General features: G+C 33.4%; 1 protein-coding gene across 4 annotated transcripts in view; it reads left to right on the plus strand.

Moving 5' to 3' along the window:
• Window positions 1–16,124, plus strand: part of LOC144978558 (protein phosphatase EYA1-like) — a 216,612-nt gene that overhangs the window by 116,840 nt on the left and 83,648 nt on the right. For all 4 annotated transcript variants that reach the window (XM_078924773.1, XM_078924783.1, XM_078924792.1 and 1 more), the window contains 2 exons: window positions 11,621–11,691; window positions 13,246–13,436. In XM_078924773.1, the coding sequence (XP_078780899.1) occupies window positions 11,621–11,691; window positions 13,246–13,436 (262 nt within the window). The remainder of the gene's footprint in view (window positions 1–11,620; window positions 11,692–13,245; window positions 13,437–16,124) is intronic.

Below are 16,124 nucleotides of genomic sequence, written 5' to 3' on the forward strand. Positions count from 1 at the left end.
TGCTTATTCGCCGATTTTATATCTTTTGACTGTTTTACCATCTTCTTTTTTTTAGGGGCATAGAAAAAAAAGAACACCCCCCCCCCCCCCCAGCAAAACACCCCCCTCCAAAAAACTAACAAACAAAAAGAAAACAAAACACACACACACACACACACACACACACACACACACACAACCCAACAAGAACAACAAAAAACCTTTGAGTGTCGTAAACGCTGTAAAACCCCTAAATTAGATATCCAATCAAACGTTTCCGTGTATTAGTGCGATTGAATTTTGTTTTTACCCCCCCCCCCCCCAACACACACACACACACACACACACACACACACAAATTTAAATTAATTTATTTCGCCAAATGAATAATTCTGCACGAGGAAGATATTAAGTCGGCTGTCAGTGTTATTTTATATTCGCTTTTATTACAATGTTAGCGTTTGAAACAAGGAAAACAACTCATTCATTCCATTACAGTACTTGTAATTTTGTATTATTGAGTCGCCATTGCCTCGTTCATGTTTTATGTCGGAATTAATGAGACTCTTGAAATTGAATTTTATACCTAAATCATGGAATTTTGTTTTTATATTATTTGAAATGCTTTCGATGAAAATATTTCGAAGTCCCAGGTTTGGGTGTTTTTGCCAAGATCAGGTTTAGTTTAATCGATCAATATTTGACGGATGAGTTTTCTCGTCTCATTTGCGTGTGTTTTTCCCAGAGTGTGAGAGAGCTGTATAGTATCATATCTCCCAGTCAGTCCCCACTCGTCTCTAGTTTGTCCTGGACATCCCATTTCCCCCCAGCTCTTTCTTAGAAGATGTGGATTTTGTAATGTTAAGTTCTTTTAAGACATTATTAAGCATAATGGGTAATGTCGTAGTATTTTAAAATCGGTTTAAATTGCAAAATTTTCAATTTTAAAACTGGTCAACTTACCTGGATTTTAAATTAAATTTTTGGCTTATAGTTCACTCCGAAATGAGACTATATAGGACCTCCCCCTTCCCCCCCCCCCCCCCCCCCCCCCAAAAAAAAAAAAAAAAAAAAAAAAAAAACACACACAAAAAAAAACAAACAAAAAAAAAGCAAAAAAAAAAAACAACAAAACAAACTAACAACAACAAAAAATAAAAAACAAATAAAAACTAACACCCAGAATACTTGAGGATTTCCAAAGTGCCAATTATCCATTAGTCGTGCTCAACACGCTTTACAAATGGTCCCTAGCCAGCGGCAAACTTGAGTAGACCGAGACATGATGTTAGTTAGGCGATATTAAAATTTTCTCCGACAGTGACAACACTGTTAAAGATAACGTACTTATTTTACACTTGAGTACGGTGAGAGAATATGAGCAAATAGCCTTATCCATGGACTAAGTTATACGCTGCTCAGAGCGATTGCACATCACAAGACCCTATAGCCACAAAAGGCGATTGGTCACTGCTGATGCCCGAGTATCATTTAGAGTGTGTTTTTAAATGGCCAAATATAATTTTTATTATTTGTATTATTATAGAATATTATTATTATTGATTTGCCACCGAGTCCGAGTTATCAACCGCCTTATTTACACGACACAATACTCATGAAGGGATTTTATTATTCTCAGTTTATTTTATGATCAAACGGAAGCATCAATTGTGTTTTAGACAAGACTTGATATTTAGTGATGCTAGCCAAGCATGGTTATGAATGAAAAAAAAGGGTGATGGATGGCATTGTTCTTCTCTAAGTACCCTTCTTGATCTAATGGCAGTTCGTATCTTTCATTGGAAACTCTTTTATAGATTGCTTTTCATTCAAGAGGCGGACGTTTCTCATCGTCGTCTTTTGGGGACAACGAACTTTGATTCTTGGAGTAGATGCGGGTTGTCGCAGGGAAAATACTTAAAACGTAATGGTTAAGTCACCCGTCTAAACATTGAAATGACGCAGTTTAAATCCCCTGAATCATACAGAAGACCTTTTTTAAAAAAAACCTGCTTCATACAATCATACCGCAGTTGGCTTGAACCGTAGATGCTGCACTGGAACAAGTTGAATTGTGATGAAACCACGCGATTTTAAAAAGTCAAACGCTTCAGTAAAGTTTGTGTGGGGGGCAGCGGGCGAGAAATAAGAAATGTGTAGGCCGTCATGTGTACAGAAGTTTGAAGAAATTCTAAATATGTTGAAATAGATTGGTTGCAGCAGTCCTTTTCGCACATATTATCACTTCACGCTATGTATTATAGCTTTCAATGTTGCTTACTCATTATTGATTGGACAAATTTTAACTGTTAACCAGACCTGGCGGCTGCCCACTTGAAAGTTTAAGAATTCGCAGTTCTTAAGAGATAAAATAGTAATCGCTGTAGTTAACTTTATAGATAAAAAATTTACCCTCCTGAGGAGTATATAACACTTTTACATCCTGTGTAGTCTGATACAAAAACGTTCATTTTCAATAAGGTTTATGACTTTGAGATGGTAATAAATTTGAGAAATTGGAGCTGAAATGTCGTAATTCTACGAATTTTCCGTAATAGTAGGTAGGATTGTGTTGTTAACTGTAGGTTTTGTCGTAACTATTCAATCCATGACGTCTTTAAAGGCTCTTATAATCCTGTCAACGATACATTTTGTTCTTCCTCGTTTTATCTTCTAAGTTTAACATTTAATTAAAATTAGATTGCGTTTAAGTATTTCTTAAGTAATCATGGTTATGTATTAGTTTTGTATTAGTTTTGACATAGGCTTAGTTTTACTTCTTCTTCTCCTTTTTCTAGTCTGTAACTACAGACCCAAGTATTTTTATTTCATTTGAGATGCGAGACTTTTCCACTGTCTCAATGTTGATTGTATAACGAGTACAAGTGGACGTCACTCTTGAGTGGGGAATCGTAAACTTGGATGGCTATTTAATTAAACTTAATTATCTTTTACCGATTAATTCTATGTTTGACTGTAGAATGTTTTCAAAGTTGTATGAAAAGGTGATAATGATGATAAACACAGCCCTCCAGTTGTAATGATAGTTTCCGGGCGTTGGGTTTTAAAGTTTTATATTTCCTAATGTTGCGTAGTTGCACACATATGTAATGGCTTATGATCGCATAGTGGTGTTTTTGATAGATGGTAGTATTATCCTTTGCGTTGTGTTGTAGATGTTAATAATGACGAAAGAGTTCAAGGGCCGGTGATGATAATTGAATGCACAACACCAAAACATTCAAATAAAAGTCCAGATTCCAAGTTTCATTTCTTACAGTTTATTTGTTTGTGATAAATTCAAAATCCAAATCAAATAGCATGGTCATAATTCAATCAGTTTCATAAATTCCAAATCCGTAAAATCAGTCCACATGTAAAGTCAATTTTGCCTAAGTAACCATTTTCAATATTCGTGGAATATTTCTAAGTCCGTAAAAGCAAATAAATGATGGTGAGCACAAAAGGTTTAAAGTGTGCAGCTCATGGTCAAGTTGAATCCTGAATCAAAAGGTAGAATGATCCCCGTTTGATCAGACACACTGTTTTATATCCTATTGTAAACTGTCCCACAATTCCTTTCACCAAAGGTCAGTTTTACGCCTAAATAATCAAAGGTCGTACGCCTAAATAATCCGTACGCCCAAATAACAAATACGCTACGCCCAAATAATATCGTACGCCTAAATGATGAATACCAACTATAACTTAATGCTTTTATCCCCAAATACCAAGTAACACCGATCAAAGAAAGTAATTTTCTAGTATTCAATATAATGACCAGATATACAAAATTCATGAACTCATTAAACCCACTTGCTGTAAGCTAACTCTCTTACATACGCCCCTTTCTTAGAATTTAAATTGAGTTAAGAACAATTTCAATTTTTAAAAAAAAATCAGTAAGAGATCAATCTATAAGCAACGTCTAATTAGAATTAGATAATAAAATGTAAGAAATAGTTTATCAAAATGACAACACTTATGCCAGTTAAATATTTTTAAAAGTTTAAATTTGAGATAAATCAACATCAAAGTTGATTACAACATCTATGTATATATCGATTATAGTTTTTAAAGTATTACAACATCGATAATGAGATAATGACCAATTAAAAGTGATTAAAATTTAAATTTACCAACACCAAAGATGATTGAAATTTAGATATATAAATATCGATTATACTTTTTAAGGTATTACAACATCGACCGTAAAATATCAATTAATTAAAAGTTCAAAGAAAAATTATCTTTTCATCTTAAATTCCATCTTCATAGCAATACAAGTGTTAATTCCCGTCATATTTAATCATATATCCATATTCTTGCTTGAAAAAGAATAGTTCAAATTCCATTTGTGATATACTCACGTTGTCTTATTCAATCTCAAATTCAACTCTTTACGACATGGGTGATAATCTCAGCTTCCATGTATGTCTACTCATTTACTGACATATCAAAACCAGTACCTTGTATATTCCCTTATATTGTATGTTTCCATTTAAACAACATTATTACATTAATTCCTACTTATAATATGTGGTACAAATAATTTATTATAGACATCTAGATCCATATACGAAGGATTACATTTCAATTAGTAATAAATAAAAAAAAATATTTAAAAATAAATCATAATAATAGCATTATCATCATTTTAAAATTCAAGTTGAAGTTATTATCATTCATTGTTCATTGTTGATGTTTCAATTTTTAAAAGCTTTTTAAGTCATCAGGGTGTAGTTTACAACTACATTGATATCAAATTGTTCTTTGTGGTCATCCATCAGAGGTCACATTTCTCAGTAATCCGTTCGTTTCGAGAATGGTCATCTTGTAAAATGGTCAGTAATTGTTAATTAGTCATTGTTTCCATTTAGAATGAGTTGTCATGTAATGAAAAAAATATATCAACTATAAGAGTTGAGGTGTTTGCATCAAGTCTACGTGTTGCATTGTTATGTGTGTTGTGGTCACTGAATAGCCCAAGTGTCATAAATTCACTTTATTGTTAATTAATTAAAAACTTTTTCCTCTGTAAATGTCTTAGAATTATCACAATAATGTCTTCACATTCAAATATTTAGTGTTTAATAAATAATCAGACATTAGTCTGTCCGACTTGTTCACATCACATATTTAGTGTTTAGTAAATAATCAGTCATTAGTCTGTCCGACTTATTCATATTTAGTACAGTGTAAATAACTAAATAAGTAAAATCTAACACAGTATGTGATTGTGGGCTGTTACTAAAGTGACCAACTTTTGTATTTAGTGTGTTGTATTTGTTCGAGTCTTTTGAATTTGGGACGAAAAAAGACTCTACAGGTAGCAAACGTATGCTTAACCTGTTGGGTTGTTTCTTGGTCTTGTGACGTCGCTGTAATCCATTCATCTCCGGCATCTGGGTCGATTCTCCTCGTAGATATTTGTGGTTGTCTTGTGTATACGTTGAATCTCATTGTAGATGAAATTGTAAAAATTCAAGATTAACTGTGTGCGAGATCTTGAATTTAAATGAAGTTTGACTTATCCAGCAAGTCAAAAGAAAGTTGTGAACTCAGCCATGTGTTGACACAGAGTTCGTGTGTAGTAGTCGACAGAGGTCGTGTGTTGTAATTGTCTGTGTTTGTTGATCGAGTTTTGATGAGGTGGCATGTGAGTCCACACCAGGTAGATGATGTAACAATAACGTAGTCTAGTAGTGTATGTAGTAGGGTCGAATAAGGTCAACAATATTTTCGTTATTTGAACGCAGGTTGTTGAATATCATACGATAATGAATCCAAGGAAATCGCTCATGTGGCGTTTTGCGATACTTTTTCCTGCATTGTCTTATATACAAATATAGAATTTATCCTTTACAATGATACTAAGACAGGCGTTATTATAATATTCAATGTTTATAAGTTGTAGATATGGGTGCTGCACACTTGTATATTGACATAAGTTTAAATTTGAATACGCTCACCACTGCATACGAAGGAAGTAATATTGTTCACAATTTGACATCATTTTGTACAAACAATCGTATCTTGAACGTTTATGTAATTATTGATGTCGTACATCGTTGGGTATTGTTGTCGTAGAAGTGAATACAAGTAATCCAATTGTTCAGTAAATAATGTAAATATAAAAAAGGTTCATGGAAGAAATCTGTGTTGATACAGATATTATTTTATGAATTCTGTCAAGTTTGTATAAGTTGAAAGGTACGATGTAATTGAGGTTGCTGTGTATTTTGTAGTCTGTAGATTGTGTTGATTCTGGACGTATCAATGACGTAGTGTTTTGTCGAGATGCTTACTCCATTTCAAGGTATTCGTGGATAGACCAAAGGGATTAGGACATTTCCCGACCTCTGTTGTGGTTGTGTTTGAGTTGGCTCTGTCGTTGCCATCAGCGTTCCCGTTATGACTGATGTTTTCAAGTGTCCTCTTTCGTGATGACTGTATAATGTTTTAGTGTAAACACTACTTCTACCTTTGATTAACTCGAATTATTCCCCTTAGAAAATCCCTAATTTAATGAACTATGATCTTGTTTATTTTATCATTATTATTGGTGTTATCGTAGCACTTCCTACCATTTCAATTTATTGCTGAATGATTACACACTTAAGATTTGACAATTGAACATAACTTCTTCTTCAACTCAGTTACAAATTTTATGATATAAATGTTAAATTCAAATCACGCAGTAAATATTGATTACAATTACAACAGCAAATTGATAGGAGAAAAAGATGATAATCAAAATATTCACAGAAACGATATACACTCTGTTAAAAAAAATTTCAATGTTTCGCGCCTTTGCCCTCGGCTTATAATAATATTCATATAACTCATTGCGATGTAATCTCGCGCCTCTTAATATAGCATTGATAAATGTGTGCGCTTTAACCACGCGCCTCGTATTAATTTATAAAAATTCTCTGCCTTCTGCATCATTTCATAATGTTAAACCATGCGCTTTAATCAAACGCAAAATAAAATATTCCCGAACGCCTCATTCCTGCGTCTCGTAATTTAAACCGTGTGCACTTTAATTACCGCGTCTTACATCACTGCGCTTATTTACCCACTATGCATTTACAGCATTTTACCATATGGGTTACTTATAATTCGCTGATTCTTAACAAGTTAACCACTTGTGTCACAAATATTATCAGCTCACATGACATGATAATGCATTTTCAATATTTTGTTATTCTTCCGTAATAACATTTTAACTCCCATTACAAGACATCAGTCTTTCATAATAATTGATACTCCGTCATTGTATTTATATTATCTCCTTTTCATTCTCCGACTTTAAATCAAAAGTCCGTTATTCCGTTATACTGAGAATATTGCTCCTTTTAAAAATCACGATGAAACGCGTTTCAAAACAAAACAAAACATGACAACGATTGACTCATATTCCGCATAAATCATTTCAACTTAATTTCCAGTGATAAAATCCAAATGTCTTATGTAATCTATTATAACGCCATGTCTCATTACACAACTAAATAAGCTCTGTTGTCGATTACTTGGCTGCGTTAACCACACATTTATTACCAAGAATACAAACAGATATAAAACTTTGCTCTTTGTCATGAACCCATGAATCTCAAAGAGTCAATATCAACCTACCAATTCATCCCTACCGACGGGAGAAAAATATAATCAATGATGTTGTTATACAACAATAAATACCATAAGACATTTTTCAATTATCAAAACTTATAATTTACGTGTTGTTGTTGCCATCATCTTCTTGAGTCATTTTGACAGAAAATAAAAACATAACACCATTAAAGAATGACCAACTGTCTATGTAATTCCAACAGTAGTAACATACAAAAATTGAAATAAAAATCGACACATCTTTGTTACTGATATTAACAAAACATTGCCATTAACGGTACAAATTAATATTCGAAGATCTATTCCGAAACGCTTGAATGTAAGTAAACGCATTTTCATTTATTTTGAAAATAAAACTCACTAAAAATCTTCACTTAAATACTGCAATTTTTATTTTCATCTCTCCCTCTCTTCTTTTTAATTAAATAAAATACGTATAGCATCAATGCATTATTATTATTATTATTATTATTATTATTATTATTATTATTATTATTATTATTATTATTATTATTATTATTATTATTATTATTATTATTATTATTATTATTTTGCCGTTCTATAATATATTGTTTTCCCTTTTTGAATATAATATATTGCCCTATATATTTATATTTTTTAAAAATTTCCTTTTCTATCTGTGACTCTTAATTTAAATATTATTTAGTATATTTATTTTTTTTCTTAAATATCGTCTTTTGTCAGAATTTTAGGAATCATCTATAATTTCAATAATTTTTTTTTCAACATTTCATTACAAAAAAAAATATACTACTTCACCTTCAGAATTGATATTCATTTTCTTTTCCAAATAAAGATATTTTCCTATCTGTTCACAATTTTTCACTTCAAAATTCGAGTCTCACAAAAACTTCAATAGATGTTAACACTGCAACAATATACATTTCTTGTGTATCCATGGTTCGGAATAATAACATCTTTACATCCTGGTATCACGCCACCAAATAACATGTATAAGAATCCTGAGTCACGACACCAAATAAAATGCATAATGTTGCGTAGTTGCACACATATGTAATGGCTTATGATCGCATAGTGGTGTTTTTGATAGATGGTAGTATTATCCTTTGCGTTGTGTTGTAGATGTTAATAATGACGAAAGAGTTCAAGGGCCGGTGATGATAATTGAATGCACAACACCAAAACATTCAAATAAAAGTCCAGATTCCAAGTTTCATTTCTTACAGTTTATTTGTTTGTGATAAATTCAAAATCCAAATCAAATAGCATGGTCATAATTCAATCAGTTTCATAAATTCCAAATCCGTAAAATCAGTCCACATGTAAAGTCAATTTTGCCTAAGTAACCATTTTCAATATTCGTGGAATATTTCTAAGTCCGTAAAAGCAAATAAATGATGGTGAGCACAAAAGGTTTAAAGTGTGCAGTTCATGGTCAAGTTGAATCCTGAATCAAAAGGTAGAATGATCCCCGTTTGATCAGACACACTGTTTTATATCCTATTGTAAACTGTCCCACAATTCCTTTCACCAAAGGTCAGTTTTACGCCTAAATAATCAAAGGTCGTACGCCTAAATAATCCGTACGCCCAAATAACAAATACGCTACGCCCAAATAATATCGTACGCCTAAATGATGAATACCAACTATAACTTAATGCTTTTATCCCCAAATACCAAGTAACACCGATCAAAGAAAGTAATTTTCTAGTATTCAATATAATGACCAGATATACAAAATTCATGAACTCATTAAACCCACTTGCTGTAAGCTAACTCTCTTACACTAAGATGAATAATGAAGTCATGACATTTTACTGTTACTTGTCGTCGTAGATGAGTGCTCCAACTTTCATGACAAACTGACCATCTCGTGCAGTTTGGTGGTCCTGAGAGACAATTATAATGTGATAATGAAATTTAGGACTTCTCCGCTTGGTAATTAAAATGAGGACTGCGGGTGTGGTTGTACTCTGTAGATGAGTACTTCATTCGTCATCATGCAGTCACGCTGCAGTCTGTCTGATCTAAACGATGATGATGATGATGATGATGATGATGATGATGATGATGATGATGATGATGATAAACGCAGCCCTCCACTGAGCACTCACACAATGATGTTGATATGGTGGCAGTTTTTTGGGACGAATCCAGCTTGTCCGGATAATTCGTCCAGCGGCGACCAGACTGTCAGGCGACCATCGGTCACTCTCAATGACTGTCATAGTGGACTAAACTAGACTGTCATTGGACGCTGACTGTGGGCGATGGCCGTTGCGGTATCTGGTCATTAGATAAATGAATGGAATGGTGTAGCCATAATGCAGAAAGGCAGTGTATTTATGAGAATATGGATTGTGAGTGAGGAAGTAGTTGGATATGCTGAATGATGGAAAAAAATTTATCTTTTTTGGGGGTATAAATGCGGCTTTTCAGTCGAGCGGGTATGACATTCGCTATTGGGCTGATAGGTCATGGGTTTGAGTCCCCCCTCTGAGCGCCGCAAAGTTGAGTCCTTGGAAAAGGTTCTTTACTCACCTTCTCTCACCAAACTTAGGTGAAGAATGAGTACCTGGCTGTTAACAACTATGTCTCTTTTGAAAAACAATTGTAATATCACCTAACAGATTTTATGTCTCGTCCTACATGTTAAGTGTTACTGTCGGTTAGGGACCTTTTGCATTGCGCTTTGAGCACGGTTAGTGGATATTCTGTTATATAAATGTTCAATGTTTAAAAAAAACTATATTATGCGACCTGCTAACCTGTCAGTCAGATATCATGTCGTACATATGTCTGTTGGCTGCATGAACACCGATGTTGTTTCAAGGTATGCCAGCCTATTTAAGTTCTTTATCCATAGATACTCTCCAGAAGCTATATTTTCTAATAATGCATTTGCTGCGTGGATCTTATCGCTAGAAACCAGGTTATTTTTTTTTTTTTTTTTTTTTTTTTGAAAGATAAATGGCTTAAGACATCCAATATGTACTGTATTAACTTAAATGGAGAGTTTAAGCCATCCACTTTACATGGGAGGCGACATTTGTGCTGATTCTGTCTCTTCGCCGACAAAAGCCACCCTTCTTGAAGTGTCTATTAATAAGCTATATGGATTGTTCTAAACTTGGAAGTTTCAATAATGCGTTTGACTCATTGGATCAGAAAATAGACGAAAAACACGTCCCGTTCTCTTGATTGTTTCTTCAATTTTCGGTATTTTATGGACTATTTTTGGAACAGAAATAAATCAAAACAAACTTGAGCATTTATACTTTTAAACGGGTTCAACACGTTTCGAAAGGGGTCCTTAGCCAACAGCAACACTAACATGCAACGAGACATGGCGCCTTAATAGGCGACGCTATAATATTTTTCCCGACAGAGACAACGCTGTTAACGGCCTGGTAATCATTTTACACCTCAGTACGACGAGAGAATTAAAGAGCCTTTTTTCAAGGACTAAACTGTGCGCATGCGCCGTTTTGAGAAGGTTTCGAATCCAGGACCTTCCGACCCGAAGGTGATTGACATCAGACCACTAGACCAGGTGGAAAGTGCAAAAGTGTGTTTACGAGAAGGACGTCATTCTGTCGGTTTGCACTGCTTGAAATCAAACGTTGGTACGGTTTTGTCAACAGATAGAAATCAATGCTGGCGTTGCTAACCATTTTAAAATATGGGAAATAACCGTAAAAATGATAGTATTGATTTATCAGCGTTATAAAAGTTTATTGATTATTGTTGCTGTTCTTTTCGTCGTTGTCGTCGTCCTTGTCATCGTCGATATTCTTCTTCTTCTTCTTCTTCTTCTTCTTCTTCTTCTTCTTCTTCTTCTTCTTCTTCTTCTTCTTCTTCTTCTTCTTCTTCTTCTTCTTCTTCTTCTTCTTCTTCCTTTATTATTATTATTATTTATTATTATTATTATTATTATTATTATTATTATTATTATTATTATTATTATTATTATTATTATTATTATTATTATTATTATTATTATTATTATTATTCCATCCATTCGCAGGTGAAGCAGTCCCGTTTGGAATTAGAATCCGACCATAGTGCCTTAGATTTAGATACCACCACCAACAATTCGTAAGTTACAACCACCATTATTGTCATCATCATCATCTTCATCTTCATCAATCATCATCATTTATATTTTAGTTTCGAGGACTTCCAACTATTATACATATTACTTGTAAAATAAGGGATGTTATGCAAAAAATAAACGTCATTAAATTGTTTTTATTTTTTTTTTTATTTTTACTTAGAAAAGAACCCGCACTCAAACAGACAGACGCAACCCTCCTCACAGACACACACATTGACTTACACAACACACATATTCTCTCTCTCTCACACACACACACAAACTCACACACAAACACACACACACACACAAAGAAAAAAAACCTCGCTTAGACTGTTAAAGGATTTATAAAAAATAAAGAATTTAATATGTTTCAATTCGAAAATCTATTTTGCATGTGATAATATAAACAATAATAAATGGTCTTATATGTTAAACTGCTATACCCTGACGAAAGTAACAACACATTCACAATTTTGGCCAGTAAACTCATCTTTCAAATGAAATATCGATCGATTAAAATGACCCGAGATTTGTTAAAAGCTCTAAATCCTGGGACTTCATAAGTCCTCAAAGTGTGACAATTATCGACAAGATGAATGTCATTTTAACTGATCGAGTCTTGAAGGACGATTTCCCTCGCTACATTCTTTTTTTTTTTTTTTTTTGGATATATATTTTTCAAAGAGTACGGCATGATGGTTTCTATTTTCTTTAATTTAACCCTCTCCTTAGATACCACCCATATAAAAATCGTCACACTCGGTGGGGTTCTTGACCTCCCATTGTGAGCAGGGAGGTACATACTGTGTCCTCTTTCCCCCTATGTCTATTTTCCAACATGCTTTCAGTCTTTGTCTTGGAATGAGATTACTTGGTTTTTGTCCTGGCCCTGGCCGGAGTCCTGGCTGGGAGGGAAACAGTCAACTGCATAGTTATTGTTTTGGGAGATGATATTTTTTTCCTTGTAAATCATCTGTTAAGTATTTGAGTGTATTCCTCTTTGTTGGATTTTGTGCTTGTGTCCGGATGAAACTTATAGGTGATCTCAAACTAAGTACATTGATGGTGTGCTCCTGGAATCTACCTCTGATCCCTATTTTCCCCAGTTCCCCTTTGTCTTACTTTCTCTTGGGTGCTTTAATTGTAATTCTAGAACTTTTTACTATCCCATTTTCTTCCTTTTTACTGGTTCTGATATAACCTAAATGTGTTGCAAGCGCCGTAAAACCCTTAAAAACAAAAACAAAACAAAATCGTCACATTCGTTACGATGCAGCCTACATTTTTCTCATCTGATTTCTTTTGTACATCACAATATTAATTTGAACAAAAATGTTTGCTATAGTTAAATTATATTAACACTGTATTGAAGAGCTCGTTTAGCAGAAAAAAAAAATAATAGCAAGAACTAACAGCTGTTGTGTTTGAGTGAACAAAAATCTATTTTTGTTTAGGTTGGGTGTGAAGTTTTGGTGACAATCCGGAAAATGGCCGGTAAGGAGAGAGTTAAATGAACTTATTTCACCAATTTAAAATTTAAAACTTTGTTTCAGACGAACACGAGAAGATCTCGGTCCTGCGCCATTATCTCCCTCCCACATTCCACTTCCTCCCGGCCCATCCATCACCCCACGAGTCTCCTCCTCCCAGCTCGAGACTGAAGTGAGTAAATCCCGCCTGATAGAACTCACAACTCTCCAACAACAGTTGTCACATCATGTCAACGGAGACGCTTCCAACACAGGTAGGTACCGGTAATATGTTGTATGAGGTTATTATAGATTATGTAACACCATCATCATCATCATCATCATCATCATCATCGTCGTTGTCGTCGTCATCATCATAATCATCATCATCATCATCCAGATTAAGAGACAATTTCATTCGCAAGTAATCTTGTTGAAACAGTCGTGTGAATATTTTTTATACTTCGATATAAAGTTTAACATTGCAAGGTTTCTTCATTTCTGTATTATTATTATTATTATTATTATTATTATTATTATTATTATTATTATTATTATTATTATTATTATTATTATTATTATTATTATTATTATTATTATTATTATTATATTATTATTATTATTATTATTACTACTATTATTATTATTATTAATATTATTATTATTATTATTATTATTATTATTATTATATTATTATTATTATTAATATGCAAATCAAAACGGATTAAAATTGTTCTACACAGTTTAAAAATGCTCGGTGATCTGCGCTGAAATCACAAGCGATTTAAATTTAATGATTATGAAACGATTAATAATGCGAGATCGCTGAATTCGATATTACATTTATTATTCCCCTTCCCTGTTACATAATATATTACTCCCCCTCCCTCTTACATATTTTATCCCCCCCCCCCCCCCTCCCTCTCTTCTCACTCTTCTTGTTTCTCTTTTGTCCAACTGTCTCTCTTCTCTGTCATCTCCCTTCCCCGTTAACTCTTTTTCCTATCATCTCTCTCTCTCTCTCTCTCTCTCTCTCTCTCTCTCTCTCTCTCTCTCTCTCTCTCTCTCTCTCTCTCTATCTATCTATCTATCTATCTATCTACACACATGCTTGATGACAAAAACAAAAACAAAAATAACACACACGCACAGATACACACAGACACACACACACACACACACACTGTGGCCCACACACAATTTATTAGCATGAAGACAATTAAATTTTTTTTTATTTCCAAAAAGCGTTGAATAGCTTATCATTAGATATTATCAAGCAGAAGGATTAACGTCAGCTGATAACAGCAGCTTATCAGATTGTCATGTTAAATGGTGTGTTGGTGTAACACGTTTGGGCGTGCACTGTTTCGGCGCACAGTCCGTGACTCGCTCTATGATTTATAGCGCACATGGTGCAGAAAATAAACATTATTCTTTTTAATAAAAATGCGATTTTATTACGATAACCATGCACCACCATGCATTGAGGTTATTACTCTTGAAATACAATACAGTATAACCCTTCTTGTGGGTATGTTTTATTGTTTTTATTACTATCTCTCTCTCTCTCTCTCTCTCTCTCTCTCTCTCTCTCTCTCTCTCTCTCTCTCTCTCTCTCTCTCTCTCTCTCTCTTGGGAAGGGAGGGGTTGGGGGGGGGGGGGGATTAAGCATGCCTCTACCAGATGGCCACACAGAGAATCGCGTTTCGAATATTCATTTTTTAATGTTATTTTTCCAATAGTTTTTCTAACAACCCAACTAAATACATAAACAACAACATAACAAACAAAAACACACAAAATCGAAAACAATACAAAACAAATCAATCAATCAATCAATCAATCAATAAATAAATAAATAAATGAATGAATGAATTAATTAATTAATTAATTATATAAATAAAATAAAATAAATAAATAAATAAATAAATAGGCGATTTATTTGTTTATCGAAACGGATTTGTTTTTCAAGGAGGTCAGAGGGATATTAGTCTTTGGTCACGTGAGTTTCTATTTGGCCACTTTTGAAGTCGACATTGGCCTCGAGGAATTGTGGCCATCTGGCAGCCCGGAGTTAAGCCCTATTTTACGTTGAAATGGAAAAAATATGAAACAGAGTTAAAGATGGATTAATACCAACTTTATATACGTTGTTTAATTTTTATTGAGTATACATAATTTGTATTTTTTTTGCAAGATTCTACATACATTGTTATAGGGTTTTATATATCATTTTAAAAAAAGCAAAACAACATTTAAATTTCGATATCAATTTTTTAATGCTAAATAAAGGCAAGAGGAGTATAATTGAATTTCATTGACACAAAAAAGTGACAGTTGAATTGAATTACCCCCCCCCCCCCTCCCCCCCCCCCCCCCCCCCAATGTTCATTTGTGATAAGGGAGACACTGTACACGATAATGGAATAATTACAGGCGTCCGTACTATTGTTGTTAGAGTAAGTCTCTCACCTACAGAGAAAAATATTTTTTAAAAATAATATGAAGACTTTCTACTCATATATATAGTACTTGTAGATATTAGAGTGCTCGATGATTTTGTTTAGAGCATGTAAAATAAAGAAGGACACTGACATTGTATTTTGTCGGGACGGATTTATCGTCAACCGAGGAGGTGCGACTAGCACTGAAACGATCGTTTTGACAAAATACAGTGAGAGTGTCCTTATTCATTATATATATATATATATATATATATATATATATATATATATATATATATATATATATATATATATATATACATATATATAATATATATATATATATATATATATATATATATATATAATATATGTATGTATGTATGTATGTATGTATGTATGTATGTATGTATGTATGTATGTGTGCGTGTGTGTATGTATGTATTATGTATGTATGTATGAAATGTATGTATGTATGTATGTATGTATGTATGTATGTATGTATGTATGTATGTATGT

Source organism: Berghia stephanieae, chromosome 1 (genome assembly GCF_034508935.2).
Source record: "Berghia stephanieae isolate SIO BIC M18660-M18661 chromosome 1, UCSD_Bste_1.3, whole genome shotgun sequence".
In the NCBI taxonomy this organism is placed as follows: Eukaryota; Metazoa; Mollusca; class Gastropoda; order Nudibranchia; family Aeolidiidae; genus Berghia; species Berghia stephanieae.